The 19,134-nt window shown below is 60.8% G+C and overlaps 2 protein-coding genes across 2 annotated transcripts in view; one reads left to right on the top strand and one right to left on the bottom strand.

Moving 5' to 3' along the window:
* SPHK1 (sphingosine kinase 1) overlaps positions 1-1,643 on the top strand; it is a 2,952-nt gene extending 1,309 nt beyond the window's left edge. The window contains exons 5-7 of the mRNA XM_006886359.1: positions 161-255; positions 331-446; positions 869-1,643. Coding sequence (XP_006886421.1) covers positions 161-255; positions 331-446; positions 869-1,643 — 986 coding nt within the window. The remainder of the gene's footprint in view (positions 1-160; positions 256-330; positions 447-868) is intronic.
* Positions 1,644-3,594: 1,951 nt separating this feature from the next.
* On the bottom strand, positions 3,595-15,694 carry UBE2O (ubiquitin-conjugating enzyme E2O). The gene is made up of 18 exons (XM_006886358.1): positions 15,587-15,694; positions 15,236-15,295; positions 15,015-15,125; positions 13,302-13,399; positions 12,787-12,850; positions 12,210-12,353; positions 11,961-12,070; positions 11,695-11,845; positions 11,069-11,544; positions 10,705-10,859; positions 10,436-10,548; positions 10,211-10,339; positions 9,185-9,274; positions 7,708-8,407; positions 7,356-7,492; positions 4,549-4,752; positions 4,415-4,472; positions 3,595-4,265 (listed from the first exon to the last, which is right to left on the bottom strand). The coding sequence occupies exons 1-18, from the start codon at positions 15,692-15,694 to the stop codon at positions 3,595-3,597; spliced, it is 3,579 nt and encodes a 1,192-aa protein (XP_006886420.1).
* Positions 15,695-19,134: the final 3,440 nt, after the last annotated feature.

The raw sequence follows: 19,134 nt of genomic DNA, 5'->3' as shown, positions 1-19,134 counted from the left end.
CAGGGAGGGGTGGGGGTGTGTGGGTGCCTCCCCGGGGAGGGGTGGGGGTGTGTGGGTATCTCCCCGGGAGTGGGGAGGGGGTGTGTGGGTGCCTCCCCGGGGAGGGGTGAGGGGGTGCAGGGAAGACCCCACCAGGCCTCACTGCCAAGCGTCCCTGCAGAGCGGAGGAACCATGCTAGGGAGCTGGTTCGGACGGAGGACCTGAGTCTGTGGGACGTCCTGGTGGTCATGTCTGGGGATGGGCTGATGCACGAGGTGAGTAAACCCTCAGAGGTCCAAGGCAGGTGGGGAGTAGGGGGAGGTCTTGGCTGAGGCACCCTCCGCCCACAGGTGGTCAACGGGCTCATGGAGCGGCCTGACTGGCAGACGGCCATCCGGAAGCCACTGTGTAGCCTCCCCGCCGGCTCTGCCAATGCACTGGCAGCCTCCGTGAACTATTATTCAGGGTGAGAGCCAGCCCAGAGCTGCCTCAGTTTCCCCTTCCCCCTCTGCCAGCTTCATCCGCTCCCAGAGCAAACCAGCTGGTTCTGATTTATGGCCGCCACGGCACAGGGAACCAGGCTCTGGTTCAGTGGCTGCGATTTTGGGAGCTGACGGCCAGGCCTGCCTTTCCAGGTACTCCTGGGTGGTCAGAAGCAGCCTTTAGTTAGCTGCAGAGCCCCTGGGGATGCTTCCGAAGATGCCAGTCCTGCGCCCGCTCCTGGCGACACCGGCTAGCTGTCTCCATGCCTTCCTCCCAGCAGCCCGGGGACCAGATGCTGCCTTGGCTTTACCCGCACTCCAGGCCCGGGGGGGTGGGGTGGGGTGGGGGTGTCTAGCCGGTGGGGGTCCTGCCTGACCCACCCACATTGCCCCTGCACCCCCACAGGCACGAGCAGGTGATGAACGAGGAGCTGCTGACCAATTGCACACTGCTGCTGTGCCACCGGCTGCTGTCACCCATGAACCTGCTGTCACTGCACACGGCCTCGGGCCTGCACCTCTTCTCCGTGCTCAGCCTGGCCTGGGGCTTCGTGGCTGACGTGGACCTGGAGAGCGAGAAGTACCGGAGCCTCGGGACCATCCGCTTTACCGTGGGGACCTTCCTGCGCCTGGCCTCCCTGCGCATCTACCAGGGCCGGCTGGCCTACCTGCCCGCCCGAGGGGCCATCTCTGGAATGCCAACCTCCCCTGGCCCAGACACGAGAGGCCTCGCCAGCACATTCCTGGCGCCTCTGGACAAGCCGGTGCCCGCTCACTGGACCGTGGTGCCTGAGCAGGAGTTCGTCCTGGTGGTGGTACTGCTGCACTCCCACCTGGGGAGCGACATGTTTGCGGCACCCATGGGCCGCTGCGACACTGGGGTCATGCACCTGTTCTACGTGCGGGCTGGCGTGTCCCGGGCCGCACTGCTGCGCCTCTTCCTGGCCATGGAGAAGGGCAGGCACATGGAGTACAACTGCCCCTATCTGGTGTATGTGCCTGTGGTCGCCTTCCGCCTGGAGCCCCAGGCTGGCGTGTTCACTGTGGACGGGGAGTTGATGGCCAGCGAGGCCATCCAGGGCCAGATCCACCCATACTCTTACTGGTTGGTGAGCGGCTGCTCGCAATCCTTGTCCAGCCAGGCACCTCTGCCGGTGCCGCCGCCACAAAGGCCGTCGTGACTCGAAGGCCTGGCTGCACCTTAGTCCACCCTGCAGGCTCCCAGGAGGCCAGGATACAGCCAAGCCTGGAGTCCTGCTGGCTGGGGCCCCAGTGTGGCAGAAGCCACTCCTGTCTTTGAATCAAAAATAAAGTGGCATTCTTAGTCTGTTGGTCCTGTCCCGAAGGTTGGGATGGGTGGGGTCCGGCCCAGGCAAGGTTTTGGGAACACTTGTTTGGGGGTGGATGCATGACTGGACCCCCTTAGTGACCCGTTCTGACCCGTGGGACTGGAGGAAACTTCCAAGCTTGGCTACCTGTCTCACTCCACACATGGAAAACTGAGGCTTGGGAGGCACACCTGTCCTGTCTGAGGCCACACAGGCTCTGCGTCTGGCTGGAGCCCCGTCTGAACTGTGCACTCAGAAGGTGCCTGGCTCTAAGCAACAGGCAGCAGCCATGAAGTGACAGGGCCACTGCCAGTCACCCAGCCTGGCAGCCATTCTGGCCTAAAGCCTGGTAGCTGGATGGGGCTGGACAGGCCAAACTGGTCAATTACAGGCGTTTGGTGGCAGTCCTGCTCAGAGGACCAATAAGCTACTTGGAGACTAGAAAAGCAGACGAGGGCAGACTGGTGAGGAGGCCACATCTGCGGAGGCCTCTCAGCAGGCACTGTTCCCACCATCTGAGAGGCCAGCTGAGCCCCAGGGGGCCCAAGAAGAAGGCAGGCCACAGACCCAGGTGAATGGCAGAGGCAGGTTTAATGGTGTCACCTTGTTTTGTACATTGTAATGAGCCAAACAAACAAAAAAAATGCAAGTAAAAAAAAGTTTCACACCGCACTTTATACAGATTTTGTAAGCAGTAGGCATTGACGTCTCCGTGGATGGCGCGGGAGGCTCGGCCTCTGTCATCCGCGTTGCTCTGTGAGCTCCGGCCGTCCCGTGCCACCCCGCCCGCTGGCCGGGATGCCACAGCGCGGGCGCAGGGCCAGCTTAAGGCCAATGAGACGCTGCATGCTTTGGCTTTTTTTTTTTCTAGTCACTGTTAAATTTTTCTCTTGAGATTTTATTGGTTTTTCAACCTTAAATATTAACATACATACACCAAAAATTACATAGCTGCACTGTGCACCTCTGACCCGGAGCTTCCCATTATCAAAAGCTTAGAAAACTTGTAAACCTCAGGCAGGCCCCCCGGGGTGCCCACTGGCCACCTCCTCCTGAAGGGGTAACTCAGAGTTGGTAAGCCAGGAATGGGGGGGTCTCCTTCCCATCCAAGCGCCGAGGCGGCTGTGTGTCCTGTACTGCACGCCCCTCCGAGGGTGTCAGCGAGATTGGAGGTGCAGATCTCCAGTGGCTCAGCGCTCGCCCAGGCTCCCACCCCACAGGTCTGCAAACGGCCGGCCGGCCGAAGACAGGAAGAGCAAGGCACCTACCAGTCTCTCCCAGCAGCTCCCTGGCCCCTCATTCCATCTCTTCAGGGTCCCCCTGAGCCAGACTCGGTCCCAGCCCCATGGAGAACACAGCCGATGTCAGCAAGCCAGCCTCAGTCACAAGTCAGTGAGAGTGGCTGTCCTCCTAGGGGCAGTGGAGTGGCAGCGAGGGGACGGGAACAGGGAAGCTGCGGGGAACTAACTGAACAGTTGCTCACATTTCATGCAAGGCGCACCTGCCCGTCGTGCTGCTGGCCGCAGGGCCCACCTCTGACCCAGTGGGCATCTTGAGAGGGGAAGGAGGACATACTGCCGGGCACAGCAGGGTTCACACTTCCTTGGCCATGAGACCCACCTGTTCAGATTGCTTCAGAAAAGAAACGGCCGCCTTCAAGAAACTTCTTAACACTTCAGCATCAAACCCGCCCTGGGGGAGGGCAGTGGGGGTGAGCTCGGGGAGGGACGGGCAGAGGAGACTCCAGGGCGCGTGTGCGGGCAGCAGCTGGCCTCTCCCCACGGGCGGTCTGGTGCGAGCGCAGCTACTTGTCCTCGGGGCTCTCGGGCATGCCCGCCTCCAGCAGGGCCGCCCGGAACTGCGTGAGGACGCCCCGGATGCTCTTGATGAAGCCCTTGGAGAGGGGGAAGAGCGGGAAGCCGATGTCAGGGTAGCCGCTCTTCTCGGGCAGGAAGCTCCGATAGCTCTTCCTCCGCTTCTTTGGTTTGACGCTGGGCGGCACCGACGTGTCCGGCGTGGCCTCTGAGGTCTGCCCGGTGTGGTCCCTGCTGGCCGAGGCGGGGCCCTGCGCGCCGCCCTCCGAGTCCGAGCCCTGGGAGGCCTCGCCAGCGGCCAGGCCGCCATCCTCCACTTCTTCCCGGCCGGAGTCTGACAGCTCAGCGCCCGCGGGGGGCTCCGGCGAGCTGCTGTCCTTGGGGACGCCGTTGGGCAGCACCTGGGCCCTCTCCAGCAGCGCGTGGGTCTCCAGCCAGGACTCGATGCGGTTCACCAGCCGCCAGCCGCCGGCGCTGAAATGCTGCCGAATCTCCTGCTCGAAGACCTCGGGGGGCCTGCGCACCAGTTGGGTCATGGACTGCACCACGCGGATCAGGGCCATCTCGTTGTAGCAGCGGCTGTTCTCGTAGCCCTCCTGCAGGCCCCGGTCGCTGTCGAAGCCCGCCTCGTTGTAGTACGGCTCGTTGACCAGGATCAGGCCTGGCAGAGATGAGGATGCCAGCCCTCAGTGGGGAAAAGCCACCCGGGACAGGCGGGCCGGCGCACCCTGGGCACAGCAGGGGCGCAGGTCCTCTGACGACCCTCTCACTCCCAGCCCCGGTCCCAGCACCCCGCTCCTGCCTGGGTACCTTGGATGGAGATGAGCACCTGGAGAAGGCTGGATTTGCTGGTCCACCTCTCTGTTCCCTGGAAAGACACAGAGTGTCACAGTGTCCTGGCCGCTGCCCCGCCCGCCTGCCCCCAGTGGGCTGCAGTGCCTCACCTTTCCAATCCAGGTGCCCAACAGGCTGACACACACTTTCCCGTTGTCATAGAGGTTGGGGTTCAGGCGGCCACTGCACTGGGAGAGGTAGCAGAAGTGGGGGGGCACAGCCGGGTAGATGTTTGGGAGCTGGATGTCAAACAGGTAGAGGCCATCCTCATAGGGAGTCCGGGTGGGCCCCTTGATTAGGGCAGAGAAGAGGTCCTGCAGAGGAGGGACAGCTGGTGAAGGCCTGGCGTGGGGGAGCAGTGCCTACTTCCCGGGCAGCATGTGACAAGATACCCTGGGGCAGATCCCAGCAGCCACGACGGTCAACGCAGGCCCTGAGCAGAGCCCCCTGCTTCTCCACCCCAGCAGAGCAGACCCCCAGTCGGGTCTCACGTTGCTTCTTCCCTCATAAATTACGACTGAAAATCGGACTCCTCAGGACACTTGCCCTGAACTCCCAGTGTTAGCAACAGTGAAGGCAAAGTGGAGGACGCGAGAATTTTCTGGCCAGGCTGTCTGTCCTTGCTTCCTGGGGGCAGTGCTCGGAGCTCATGGAAAAACGCTGGAAGCCCACGTAGAAATCCAAACCCTTGAGCTCGAAAGGAGACGCCCCACAAATGCTTGTCCCTGCAGAGCCTCAGTGCTGGGCACAGTGTGAGGTAGGGGCTGGGTGAGGTGGACACGGCTGAGGGTGGCTCACAGGGCCTGACCATGTGCAGTGATTGCGCAGACAGAGGGCACACACGAGGCCACCAGTGTGGCAAGGGGCATAGGGCTGAGTGGAAAGCTGGGGTGCCCTCAGGCTCACTGGCCTCACCCTACGGCCTCCAGCTGCATGCCACCCTGCCCTCTTCTCCGGGAGGTCTGGGGACAGCAGAGCTGAGGCAAGAAGGTGTCCTAGAGAAGACCCACTTTCCTCTGGCCCATCACACAGGGCAGGCCTGGGACCCGAGCCACCATTTCTGTCAGCTTCTAGCTCAGTGTCCAGCTCGACCTGGCCACAGCAGAGTGAGGGCAAGTCTAGGGGATGGTGGAGGAGAGCAGAGGAGGGTTTCAGGGTGGACAGGGAAGTGCTCACCCCTGGGTAAACACTGTTAGGAGCCTTGAGGGAGAGGACAGCTCGACTGCAGCAGGGAATGTGGAGGGTGACCCTGAGCGGTCTGCAGGCTCCTTCTCTACAACCAGAGAACAAACCAGAGGACTCGGAACCACCTGCTGACCACCGAACACCTTCCAGATGTGGCTGGTGACCTGCTGTGTTACACACACCAGATGATGGTGGTACCTGAGAGCGGGACAGAGTGAACCCCAACTCAGAACTTCATGACCCGCCAGGGGCAGAGGAAGGCTAGACAGGGAGGATGGGCCGAGGCAACCTTTCTTCTGTTGCTATTATGTTTTTGTTATTATTATGTTTTGTTATTTTGTTGCTATTATGTGCCATCAAGTGCCTGCGACTCATAGTGGTGACCCTCTGTACGGCAGCTCTGAAGCCTGCCCTGTCCTGAGCCAGTCTGACTGCGACACACCAACTCCCATCGCCCCAGTTACTGTATCGATCCGTCTGATCCAGGGTCTACCTCTCCGCCCTTCCGAGCATGATGTCCTTCTCCATGGATGAGTCACTCATGGTCATGTGAGATGGCACTTCAAATCCTAGCCTCTAAGGAGAAACTTAGTTTCATTCTCTCCAAGACAGACCTGTTTGTTTTCTTAGCGGTCCACAGTACATTCAAGACTCTTCTGCAGCAGCACCACTCAAAGGCATCGGCCCGTCTAGCCTCCTTAGTCTTTATCCAGCTCTCTGATGCACAGCAAGTAACTGTGAAGACCACGGACTGCACGATCCTAATAGGTCTGCAGTATTTTGATAGACCACTGAGCTCTGGTGGGGGTGAGGCATCAGGTGCCACCCTGCTACTCAAAGGTCATCGGTTTGAATCCAGCAATGGCTCTGTGGGAGAAAGAAGGGTCTTCTCCCATAAAGATGATGGAGAACTAACAGAACTGCTGACTTTGCTCTGACTTCACGGAAACTGGCCTGGTCTTCTGATGTCTGTTTTGTTTTTCTTCTTTTTTGGGGTGTGTACCATGGAATCGGATCTGAACGGCACAGGAGGAGGGGAGACTGCCCGTCCTTCTCCAGCGGAGCATCTGGTGGATTCGAACCGCGTACCTTCGGGTCTTTTGGTGTCTCCAGTGGTTCAGAGCGGGCAGCGAGGTGTTAGCGGCGGTGGCGCTGATGCCCGCTCTGGCGCCCCCGTGTGTTAGAGGGTGGGACTGCGCCACGAGGCTTTCAAGGCTTTGACCTTGTGAACGCAAATCTCCAGGTATATCCTCCAGGGCTCCCGTACCTCCAGCATGTGGTCAGGTGGGAGCAGGCCCTGGAGAAGGGCATCATGCTAGGAAGGGTGGAGGGTCAGTGAAGAGAGGAAGACCCAGGGTGAGTTGGCTCAACACAGTGACTGTGACACTGGGGTCAGGTGTGTCAGAGACGGTGAGGCCGGCTCAGATCAAAGGTTCAAAGCTGTTCACAGGGTCGCAATGAGCTGTGGTCAACTCGACAGCACACAACAACAATTACATTTTGCAAAGTACTTCTGAATGGGTTGAACGCTTAATGGTTTGTCCCAGTCAAGGACCCCAGGAGATATTATCATTTAAGACTGATTTTACAAAGTGAAGGAACACCTGCCAGACAACTGTGATCCCTGCCCATGCCCGTGCCTGTGTGAGTGGCAGCTCTGGGGCGCTGGGCCCCACTCTGCACCCCACCCCGTGTGCATCAGGCCCACTCCATGCCCACACAGCCCACTTGCCATTCTGTCCTCGAAGGTTTTGACCATGATGCCATCGGGGAGTGAGGTAGCCAGCAGTGCCATCTCCTTCCGGACTGTGCTGAAGAACTTCTTGGCCTCGGGAGGTTGGAACTCAATTTTCTTAAAGGAGTGATTTGCTGGAGGGTAAGAGAGAGGGGTCAGTCCTGGGGGATGGTCAGAGCTTTGTCTGGGGGTGTGGCTGTCACTCTGGGGGACCCGGCTGAGCATGCGTGCTCAGCCAGGTCATGTGACCCACCCACCTGCTGCCCACCCTCGCCTCCCAGAGGTCTCGGGCTATCTGGGGAGTGGCGCTGGGCAGCAGCCGGTAGGGGCAGGGGACCAGGTGACTTACAGGGGGCGAACTCCAGCACAGAGAAGACCTCGCCCTTAGCACTGGTGAAGGTGACGCCCGGCTTGCCCCCGCACTGCTGACAGAGCACCGGGGTCTCACTGGGCCACTCAGCCTTGACCGGGGACGTGGCCTCGGGCTTGTCCTCCTTAGGGCGCTCAGCATCGGGCAGCGTCTCCATCTTCTCCTCCTCGGCAATGGCCACGTTGTCCAGGGTCTTCCTGAGGTTTTCCTGCAGCTTCTTGATGTCGTCCAGGAACTTCTTCTCCCGCGTCGGCTTCTCGGGCTCCACGGTGGGGGACGTGGGCGAGCCGGTCAGCAGCTGCTCCACCGTCATGTTCTTCAGGCTCTCCAGGATCTTGATGGCCTCCTTCAGCTCCCGGAAGCTCTTGGGGGGCCCATCCTTGCCCGCCTTCTCCATCAGCCCTGCCATGGGGGCGGCCATGGCCACAGCTCCTTGGATGGCAGCTGTGGCGGCCTCTTCACTGATGACCACACCCTTGTCCTCCTCGGGGGCAGCTGGTGGCGTGGCTGCAGGGATGGGGGGCTCCTCGGTCTTGGGGTGCTCGTCCTCCACCAGCCCGTTGTCTGTCTCCCAGCTGTCACTGTCATCCTCCCACTCATCCGAGGACGCCCCGCTGGTGCTGCCTTCCACCGAATCGTAGTCAGATTCCTCGATCTCGGACTCGATGTTATACAGGTGCTGGAGCAGAAGGAAGCACTCAGGTGGGGGCTCTGCTGGGGGACCCCTGATCCTCACAGCTATGACTGGGCTCATTAAGGCTGCGGCAACCCCATCCTCTCCCAACCCTCTGAACCCTGAAGCTCTGGGCTCCAGAGCTGGCCGGGCCCCTGGTCCCTGGGCGTTACCCGTCACCTGCACTATTGCCCAGACCCAAGCCCAGCCTCCCACCTCTGCACCTGTGGTCAGCATCTGCCCCAAGGGAGGAGCCCAAGGGAAAGAATGAGGCAAATCCAGCCACATCCCGGAGGGCTCAGGTCAGTTGTGAGTGGGGACAAGGGTGCCTTCTCAGGCATGAGACAGGAGGGGGTCCCGAATGGCCTGTCAGATGAGGAAAGCTGCTCCTCACCCCGGCACTGGTGCTGGGGAGTGGACTCAAATGAGGGGGACACGGATGGTCTCAGGAGCACCAGCAGGGACCACAGCCCTCCTCGGCTGATGAAGGTCCCCTTGTGACGGGGGGACCCCGTCTCTCCCTTACGAGGTCACCAAGGTTTCTGCAGCTCAGTGATATGGGGCGCATGAAAACCACGGCCCTGGAAGCAGGTGGTCAACCTACAGGGTGACCCCCCTAACCTGGAGGTGCTCGTCTTCCAAGATCTCTGACCCCTAAGAAGGCCCTCTGGTCACCAAGGGCCTCAAGTGGGCCTGCTCCATTCCCAGAGAGGGGATGGGGAGGGAGATGGCCCCTCTCCGGCTGGGTGGCCGGCAGCCACATGGGCTCTGGCGGAGCCTCACCTGGGGCAGGATGATGGTCTTCGAGTTGTCAGCCCACACCACCTCCACCTTGCTGCTGACATCCACACGGGCCACCTGGCCCACTGACGGCTGCAGGACAGATGGGACAGTCATGCGCCTGGCCCACCGGCAGGCATGGGCCAGACCCCGGGGGAAGGGGGCCGACGCTCGGGGGCAGGGCACGAGCCACGAGAAGTGAAGGACTATGGGTACAATCGGAGCTAAGGACCATCTACGTGTGAGACGCTCCGGCTCACACATCTGTGGGCTCACTGTCTACCCGCTGCAGGCACCTTCCCCGGTCTCACAGATCTGCACCATGGACGCCTTCCTAGTGAATGCAATGCTGGGCCCGTGTAGCCGTTCCCGGGAGGGGACTCAGGGCCTATGTGGACTTTCTTCCTGTATCTCCTGTAACTAAGATCTGTTCCCACCTCCTCAAAAAGGGAACGTGTCCTAAGTCCCTCCTGTATGGGGCACGTCCTCGGCCACCTTCAGAGGATGATCCGGATCCACAGACCAGGTGGTTTTGTGAAAATTATGGTCAGGCAAAAATGGACAGCCGTGTCAGCTTACAAACTGAATGAAGGCATCACTGCAAAAATGCCAGCCGGCATCACGTCCGTGACTGCCACACCTTTGAGAAGTGCAGTCCAGGCAAAGTGACATGTAACCTCGCCGCTGTTACTCTCCACACACCAGGTGTCTGTTACTAACGTCAGTCAGGAAGGTGGGGAGTGGGACTTCCCCCACTTCAGGGACAACACAGGGGTCTCAGGATCAGCAAGTGAATGAAGCCTGACACCGGTCCTTCTGTGGGTGTGAGGGGTAAGCCCACGTCTCGTGCAGGCACTGGTCTCCTGAGGAGGGCACTTCGGGCACGGCCAGTGGACACTGGTTTCCTGACACTGGAAATGCCAGACAACAGCCAGCCTGCGCGTGGAGCCACCTGGTGGCTCTGTCAGGGACTGCAGTTGCTGCCCTGGCCAGAGCGTGGACAGAAACCTGATCTGGGGCAGCAGGTACCTCATCCTCCTTGGGAGGGGCCCCATCCTCAGTGTTCCCGATGCGGATAACAATGTCCGTTGTGCGGAACCGGAAGTCGGGGTGGTCAGCAATGTCGTACACGCTCACATCCTCCTCTTCTCCAATCAACTGTGGCACAGGACGGGTGGCCATCAGGCCCCTGCCGGTGCGCCCACCCTGCCTGTGGCCCACCCCCCGCGGCTGGGCTGGGCTGTGCACACAAACCTCCACGTCGTCCCCACTCGGCCGCAGCTTGAACCACTTCACCATGCAGGTGCGGCCAATGTGGTCCCCAGACTGCACCACGCCATACACCGCGGGGTCCGGGCAGCTCTGGACTGCGGGCAGAGGGCGTGCGGCTCACTGAGGGCAGTGTCCACTCACCCTCATCTCAAACCACCCGGGACACAAGACCCAGCAAGAGCCCCTTCTCCTGCCTGACCTCAGACCCATTCCTAGTGCCCCTCTGCTATGTCCACCAGGGCCATGACTACCTCGCTTGTCCACCACGAAGTCCCCTGGGCAGAACTCGTTGTTGTCCAGGTGGTGCACCGGGAAGAGGTCGTTGGAGCGGATGTTGCACTCCACGGAGCCGTCCTGCCACATTACGTCCGCTGAGGTCATCGTGGTCACCACCTCGACGGCCACCCTGCGGGTCGGGACCAGCCGTGAGGCTGCTTCCTGAAGGAAGGGCAGGGGGCCTCTCTCCCCCACCCCCACTCCAAGGCCCGGAGACGCTGGGCAGCACGGGGAGGAGGGGAGACGGTGCGGAGCTGGGTCCCCTCACAGCTCGCCTCTGTCCTGGTCCCGTCCCTACAGGGCGCTCAGGCTGACCCTCCTGGGGTGGCCCGTCTCTACCTGTCCCCCGGCTTGAAGTCACGGGTGACCTTGTTCTTCTTCCTCTTGTGCTTCCGCTTCAGGTTCTTGATGGACAGAGGGACGCTCTTCCTGCGGCTCGTGCCGCTGCCGCTCTGTGAGGACGTGGTGGAGCTGGCCGACGAGGTCACCGAGCTGGTGTCGTCGGTGTCGTCGGCCGCCTCGTCGTCCGCGTCCTGCTCGGCCGAGTGCAGCCGGTCCTCTCCACCCTCCTTCAGCAGGAAGGGGGGCAGCAGCTGCTCGCCGTTCTCGGGGGCCTCCTCAGGACCCTCGTCCGGCGCCTCTGCTGGGCTGGCCGAGCCGTCGGGGGTCTCGTCGGGGCTGGCGGAGCCCGGCTCGCTCTTGACCTTGGCCTCCCCCTTCTTCTCTGTGTCCTCCGCAGAGTGGTCCCGGGAACACGGGGTGTCGGGTGCACAGGACATGATCCGAACCACCTGCTTCTTGAGCAGTTTCTTCACCTGTGAGGAGCAGGGTGGGTCGTGGGGGCCGTGGACGGGCTCGGGCAGCCCGACCCCAGGCGCCTTCGTCTGGGTGGGCAGCAGTTCGTCACCCCTCAGTGGCCATCCCTGCTGTGGGAAGCCCGCCCACCCCCAGCGCCGAGGACATACCTTCTTGGCCATAGAGCCCTCCCCCTGGGCGCAGTTTTTTTCTGGACAGTCACAGGCAATCTTGGCTGGCTCTACCTTGGCCGGGAAGACATAGAGACAGCGCTCCCCCAGCTGCCGCTGAGCATGGTCAAAGCATCCGAGACGCTTCACCCTGAGGGGAGAGGCGGGCGAGGAGGCCAGGCTGGGCAGCGGCGGCGGCACGGGGGCCAGGCGGGAGCTGCCCTGGGCGTGCCCGGCAGGGCCAGGCAAGCGATGTGGGTGCTCACCTGCCTAGATTCTCCTGGGTGACGACAGAGGGCGGGGGACTGACGCTGTCTGTGCCCCCTGGACAGAAGCTCTTGGTAATCCACGTGACTTTGAGCTCCACGACCTGCACCTAGGGAAGATGAGGGCCACAGGGTCACAGGGCGGGCTGGGTCTTCAGAGGCCGAGTCAAGCACAGAGCAGGCTGCAGACCACAGCCAAGCCCCGGCTCGGGAGGAGGCTTCGGAGGGGCAGCGCTGCCCGGGCCTCACCTCCTCCACCACCACACGGAACTTGCTCTTGGTGCTGAGGACGGGCTTGACGCCTGACAGCCACTGGACACTGGAGAAGATCTTGGCGGGGCCAATGAGCACCTGGCCCGGGTAGAAGCCATAGGAGTCGTCAAAAAAGAGGCCCTGCAGGTTTCGGGGGGGAGCAGAGTCCTGGTGAGATGCAGCCCCTCAGAGGCTACCCACTCATTTAACCTCACGTGGGCCTACACACACACACACACACACACACACACACACACACACACACACGGGCCCTCTTTAACATGCGTGCACGCACACGGCCCCTCTACTCTAACATGTACACACAGATAAGCACCCACAAGCATAAAGTGGGCCCCGCTTAAACACCAGCATGTACATGCATGTATACACACACCTCCACATGACCCCGTGTGTGCACACACCGGCCCCTCCTGCACACTCACACACACACAAACACACACAGGGCCCCTGCTCCACCCTACACTGAAGGCTGAGACGTCCTCCCTCCTCCACAAAGTGTAGGTGGAGGGGGCCGGAAAGCTGAGTGGATCTGTCTTCAGCACAGCCAACTCACCGAGTCGCTGACGTGGGGACAGACATCGTAGAGCTTGGCACCGTCTTCCGTGTTCATGGAGCACCTGGACAGAAAACAGCGTCTGGTCTCCACCAGGGGCCAGTGATCAAGGCCCTGGGAGGGCGACAGCCAGGCTACGATTCCCCATCAATCAGACACTAGTTACCCAGAGGTGTCCACAGCTCACTGTGCCCTCTGGTGGCCCAGCCTTGTCACTGATAAAGCAGACCCCCACATGGAGACCCCCGACTCATGGCCCAGCGCACTGCAGGTGCAGCGTGGTACAGCCGCAGCTCCAAATGTGCCCCCCAAGTGGTGCAGCCCCTCCTTCCAGGCTGAGAGAAGGCAAAGGCCAGACATAGTGGGGGGCACGGGGAGATGACCCAGCCAAGTGGAGTGCGGGGTCCAGCAGGACTCGAAGCTCTGGTACCACAGTGTCAGCACTGGCCCTGATCAAGCGGTCATCACAGCCCCCCTCCCAGCTTTGAGCCATGGCTCCTGCAGTGAGGGTCTACCTGGCACCGTTGGACAGTTTCAGGATGATCTGGTTCTTCAGGTCGTAGACCTTCCCCAGCCAGCAGTCATAGGCAATGTAGTCCCCATACATGAAGGGCTGCAGGCAGACAGGGCAGTGAGCATGGCCAGCAGCACTGGTGCCCAGGGCAGGAGCATCTGAGGCCCCATCAGGCAGGGGTCCTCGTGCCCACTGAAACAGAGCGGGACCAAGAGAGCTTCCTGCCTGGACGTGTCCCCTCCCCTGAAGTCTCAGCTGCATCCCACTTCCTGCACTGAGTGAGGAGAAACACTCAGAGATCCTGGATGGGAGTGGCCCGTGGAGGGGCAGCAGGGGGACAAAGGAGGGTGGGGTGCCAGTCACTAGTAGAGGGAAGGAAGGTGATTTGAGCCACCTTCCAGAAGGGCCCAGTGGGAGGCTGGACTCGTGCACCAGACTCTGGATTTGAAAACCACGCTCGTCTGGCAGTCAGGGCCCCTGGGGAAAGGGCCAATTTGGGGGCAGAGAACATCTACGCACACCCGCAGGAAAAATGATAAGAGACCCATCAGAGGGGCACAGGGGCAGCTGGGGGGCCCCGAGAGCTGAGTTGAAGATGTCTCAGATCAAGAAAGTAAATAACAATAGTTAAAATCACGGCCAGTTTACTACAGCATGCTCCGAGTGTCCACAGAGACAGCGAGGAAGCAGACGCGGGAAACATCGCTCGTCCTTGTAGCAGGACACCAGCTACAAACACAAGGGACACAGAACCCACAGCCACAAACTGCCCTTAGCAACTGTCGGAGTGAAGACTGGTCCAGGAGGGAGTCGCTCGTGGGGGCGGTGCAGGTGGGCTGGGATCTGATATGAGGGGATCTTAACACAACCTCAGAAGAGACCCATCAATTCTGACTCCTGCTGTCCCATGGGGCCTGCAAGGCTGGAATCTCTGTGGGTGCAGACCGCCCCATCTTACTCCCATGGAGCAGAGAGACGGCCCTTGGTGTGTGCGTGGCCCAGATGTGAGGCTGGTAGCACATCTCTGTGGACCTCCCACTACAGCCTGAGGCAGTTCATGAGGCAGCACTGGAGGGACCAGGCTGAGAAGGTGCCTGGGAGACAGGGACAGGAAAGAATGGAGAAACTGCCTCAGGTGAGAGGGGGCTCCACACAGACAAAAAATGCAATAAACGCAAAGTGCCCTCCATGTGGACTGCAGGGGGGAAGGGAGGAGGGGCTCTGCCTGGAGGGTGAATGGACTCTGTGGACCAACAGGGATATAACAGTGTTGGCATCCAGGCCGGCTGAAAATACACACCACAATACTCTGTGGCCTTGGAGCCAGCGTGTCTGCAGTGGACAGGAGGTACGGAGAAGGACATGGAACAAATGTTGGAATGTTAACAGTTGGGGAAGAGGACAAGTGGAAAATGGACTTCTCCACCCTGTCTTTACAACTTTTCTGTATGTAAATGTGAAAGCATTTAACAGCAGCTGATTGAAAAGAAACGTGTTAAGAAGTGGTCAGAGAAAAGAAAACAGGTAAGGATCAGGTGGGGCAGGAGGGGTGGGGTGTGCTCCGCTGGGCCCCTCAAGAGCACAGAGTCACGAGGTGGTGGGGGCAGTGAACGGGGCACAGCTCACCCAGACGGGGCAGGAGGGGAGGGGTGTGCTCCGCTGGGCCCCTCGGGAGCCACGAGGCGGTGGGGGTGGTGGACGGGGCACAGCTCACCCAGATGTGCTGCAGGTCCTTGCTGTTGACTGGGTAGATGATGCAGTTGGTGCCAATGAGCTTGACGGCACAGTCGATGTTCACATCGATCACGGTCCCGCACTGGCTGTCCTGGGGCCGGAGGGACCGCATCAGGCACGCAGCACAGCGGCCCTGGCCCCTCCCAAGAGCTGAGGGTCCCCCCACCCCATGCAGAGAATGAGGGGCTGCCCTGAACTCACGGTGGAGCGCATGTGCCGGACCACATCGCGAGGCACCACTGAGCGGTCTTCCAGCTTGAGCTGTGGAGGGGATCGGTGAGAGGCACTGTGCAGGTGTCCTGCCAGCATCGCAGCCGCGTCACAGGGCGCGGGCTCAGCCCTCCCTCCAGCAAATGGACACTGGCAAGCCCTTGACCCTCAGTCACCCTTCCTGTCCAAGGCGAGCTCGATGCTGATGGGGGTACAAGTGATCATATCTAAGGCATGGATACATCAAGAGCCAGAAAGCGATGTACCTGCTGCAGGGCGTACTCGCTTTCCACAGGTGCCCCTCGCAGCCAGTGGTCACCATGGTGGCGAGGAAAGGGTCACCTTGGAACCCTGCTCCTTATCTCTGGCCACTGTAGGCACCTGACGGCTGCTCATCAGCTCTGGTAGTGGTTCTCGGGGTGAGGGTGGCCAGGGACCAGCGAGAGCCATTGTTGCCTCCGCCAGACCCCAGCAGCAGAGCTCCCCCGGAAGGGCAGATGGACACGGCGGGAGGAAGGACTGTGCCCGAGGACCGGACAAGCTCCACTGTGAGCGGCTGGGCCTGTGCAGGGAGCAGCAAGCAGGAGCCGTGAGGGTGAGTCGGGCTGGCTAGGCTAGCGCACCCCTCCACAAGGATGTTCTGAGGGCCCAGGCCCGCCTCCAGGTGAGAGTGCATTCCAGAGCCAGGCTCCTGGGCTCACCTGCAGGTCCCCAACTACAGGTATGAAGCAGGAGACAGAGCGCGCACTTAGTGAAGCCGAACGGGCCAGTCCCTGCAGGATGCCCGCCGTCTCCAACCTCCCTGCACGGAGCCGGAGCACCGGGTCTCTGAGGCTGAAGACCCTCCGGAAGGTCTGGCTCCTTCCAGCTCTGGTCAGAGACCCCAGGAGGCTGTGCGGGGCACAGAGGGTTCTGCTGGGTGAGGGCATCACCGCCCCATCTGGATGTGGTTTCATGGTATTTTCCACGCCGCCCCACCCTATTCCAACCTCCTGCTTGCTTTAGACTTCCAAAAGCCACAACAGGTTTCCCAAGTTGCCATAGAAACCAGAAGCTGCAGTCTAGGGAAATCCAATGAGAAGCTGTGCCGGGTGGGGTGGGAGGAGGACTGAACTCCAGAGGCCCTGAGCGTGGCCACAGAGGCTTCTAGGTCTTGTCCCTCACGGGCTATCGAGCGGGGAAGGAAGCAGCACAGTCCCGGGGAAGCCTGCCCAGCCCTGCTGTGTTCCTGCTGGGAGAATCACTTCTGACCGCGGGGGAAACTGAAGCTCCAACTCTGCAGCAGAGCAACTGGGAGACACGGCCACCACAGCAGGGTCTAGGCCCCTCCCTCTGACCTGCACAGCCTGCCCTCTCAGGTGGTGGCCTGAAGACACAAGCCCATCTGCAGTCTGTGCTGGTTCTGGGGCGGGACCATGTCTCTGTCCTGCTGTGACAGCTGATGCTGGAGAATGAAGGAAGGAAGAGGAGACTGTCACCGAGCTACAGCCCCGTTGGAAGAGCAGGGCTCCCTGGTCTTTCACAGCTCTGATGCTTGTCGCCCACAGTCCTCCCCACACCAGGCCACGCCTTCCTCTCTCTGGCCCCCCACCCCTGCACCCCACATCTCCAGCCTGGAAGGAGACAGCTCTCGGGAACTCAGGAGCTCAGTCCTCCAGCCACGCACAGCCCATGAGGCTCGTTTTCTAAGCACCCTGTCAATGTCCCTGCTGGACCCATTTTAAAGACAAGAAAACAGAGACCCCAAACAAGCAACCTGCATGAGACCACAAAACCAGGAAGTGAAGGAAAGGCTGAACTTGAGCTCACACTTTTAGCCACACCAAAGCACGTGTCTCCTCAGGACTGCAGAGAAAGAGGAGGCCTGGGCAGTGACCTGAATGCTGTGCTGCTCCTCCCGCCCCTCCCTGCGCTCCGTTCACACCCTGCCCTCGCTGCCCACCACACGGGAACCCTGGAGGAGCCTACGGACACAGTGGTCCAGTGCTCCACTAACGACACAAATGCTGGCAGCCTGCCGCCCCAGCAGCTCCACGGGCAGCCAAGCCTGCTCCTGTACAGAGGTCAGCCGCGGGAACCCGTGGACGTCCTGCTCTGTCACCACCTGACTCCCGGCACCAGGAAGGCTGTCAGCACTAGAGGGTGCTGTCACCGCTCTCAGAAAGCACCAGGCTCCCCGCAGAACTAAGCCACCAGACAAACTGCAAGTGTTACGCGATCCCCCTCCTGCCCCCACAGGGGACTGGACAGCCGTTCTGCTTTGAGTGCCAAGTGCTTTATTCACTGGGTCTCAACATCTCAAAACACCTAGCGGGAGGCAGGCTCTCCATCTCCGTTTTGCAGTCTCCCCAGACAGCAGCTCCTGACTGCCATGCCATGCTTTCCCACCACAGTGGCTTTTACACAGAGGCGTGGGGGTGGGGGACAGCTCTCACGGTGGTCACCCCGGCTCTACACTTCTGTCACGCCCCCAGGGTCAGTGAACCAGCAACTCTGGAGGCCGGTGCAGCTGCCAGGTGTCAATCAGAGTGGCTAAGAGAACGCACAGAAATGCCACCTGTGACCCTAGGTGCAGAGGGGTCATGGCAGTGCTGAACTATGCTTGGTGCCTGGGTTCTCTATCTAACATGTCTGTTACAGGCATGTACCCCATGCTGTGCTTGGGGGAGAGGGGTCCTCACAGCATAGCCCTGCCCACCATGGGGGGGGGGGTAAGGGAGCAGCTGGGTCGGCTCTGGAGGGACCCCGTCCGATCCAGCACTGGGCTCGGTGGGATGTGCTGTCGGACGCCGGGACAAAGTTCCTGTTTGAGGACATTCATGCACGTGCTGTCGGGGGGACAGACAGATGCCCAGAGCACGGAGACCACAGGCAGTATGGGGAGCAGGGTGTTCTCTCTGTGGGGAGCAGGGGCCTAATGGGTGCACACTGCCAGCATGGAGACCAGGGCTGGGGCCTGCCTGGAGTGTCCCTCGGCGGAGGGGCCAGGCCGTGGTGAGGACTGGAGATGCTACGCTGAGGGAGATGGACACCTGTGGGGAACCAGCAGGGAGGGCACTCTCCGGCTGTTCCCAATGGGGCACTCGGCAAAGTCACAGTTGCCACAATGGACATTCCACGAGGGGCTCTTGGGGTGAGGGTGAAGCCACAGCAAGTCCAACAAAAGGCCAGTGATGGCACCCCACTGTCACCTCCATCACACAGCAGGGAAGGCCACACAGACAGGAGATGGGGTGTCCTCTGTGTCTTTTCCTGACGGGGGAGGCCACCTAGGTCTCTCCTGGGTCACTGACGTCTCACACCCCATCTTCAATTCACAGATGGGGCGGCGCTGCACCCAAAAGTCTCCACAGAGCCAAGCAGCCAACAGGGGAGCAGCCTTGGAGCCAAGGACCCACCGCCACAGCCCCTCCTCGGGTCAGCGAGCGGAAAACCATGGACAGCTTGCAGCCTCTGGTTTGGGTCTGGATTCAAAGAGTAATTTGTCTCCTTTGACAGAATGACCAGGTCAGGAGTCTGGCACATAGCAGCCCCCAGTCAAGAAAGCACACTACTTTTTAGAAAAAGACAGACCAGCCACAGGCAGCTCTGAGTGTGATGAGGAAGACAGGGGAGCCTGGCAGACGCACGAGGAGAAGCTGGTCCGCCGAGACGGGGGCTCAGGACACACTCCTGGAAGGACTGTAAGGTCAGCCCAGAGCTGGACGTTTCTGAAAGCATGTTACTTCCCGCCAGGCAAAACAATGTAAAGAACCGCCTCCACCTCCACCTTCTACCCTGAGACGCTGGACAGGCGGCCTCGGAGGCCCACACTCCTTCCACACCAACCGGCACAGCCACACACTTTCTGTGGTTGTTTCCCATCTTACAAGTTACTGTAGCCTAGGAAG

The sequence above is a fragment of the Elephantulus edwardii genome, unplaced genomic scaffold (assembly GCF_000299155.1).
Source record: "Elephantulus edwardii isolate Elephantulus edwardi_28Jun2011 unplaced genomic scaffold, EleEdw1.0 scaffold00048, whole genome shotgun sequence".
Taxonomy (NCBI): Eukaryota; Metazoa; Chordata; class Mammalia; order Macroscelidea; family Macroscelididae; genus Elephantulus; species Elephantulus edwardii.
This window is presented reverse-complemented; position numbering and strand designations above follow the sequence as displayed.

Coding starts and splice junctions, on each gene's coding strand:
- UBE2O (XM_006886358.1), bottom strand. CDS start 15,694: ATGGCTCTCGCTGGTCCCTGGCCACCCTCACCCCGAGAACCACTACCA. Junction 15,126..15,235: donor TCCGGCACATGCGCTCCACC/GTGAGTTCAGGG, acceptor CTCCGGCCCCAG/GACAGCCAGTGCGGGACCGT. Junction 4,753..7,355: donor AAACCTTCGAGGACAGAATG/GCAAGTGGGCTG, acceptor CCTCCTCTGCAG/GACCTCTTCTCTGCCCTAAT.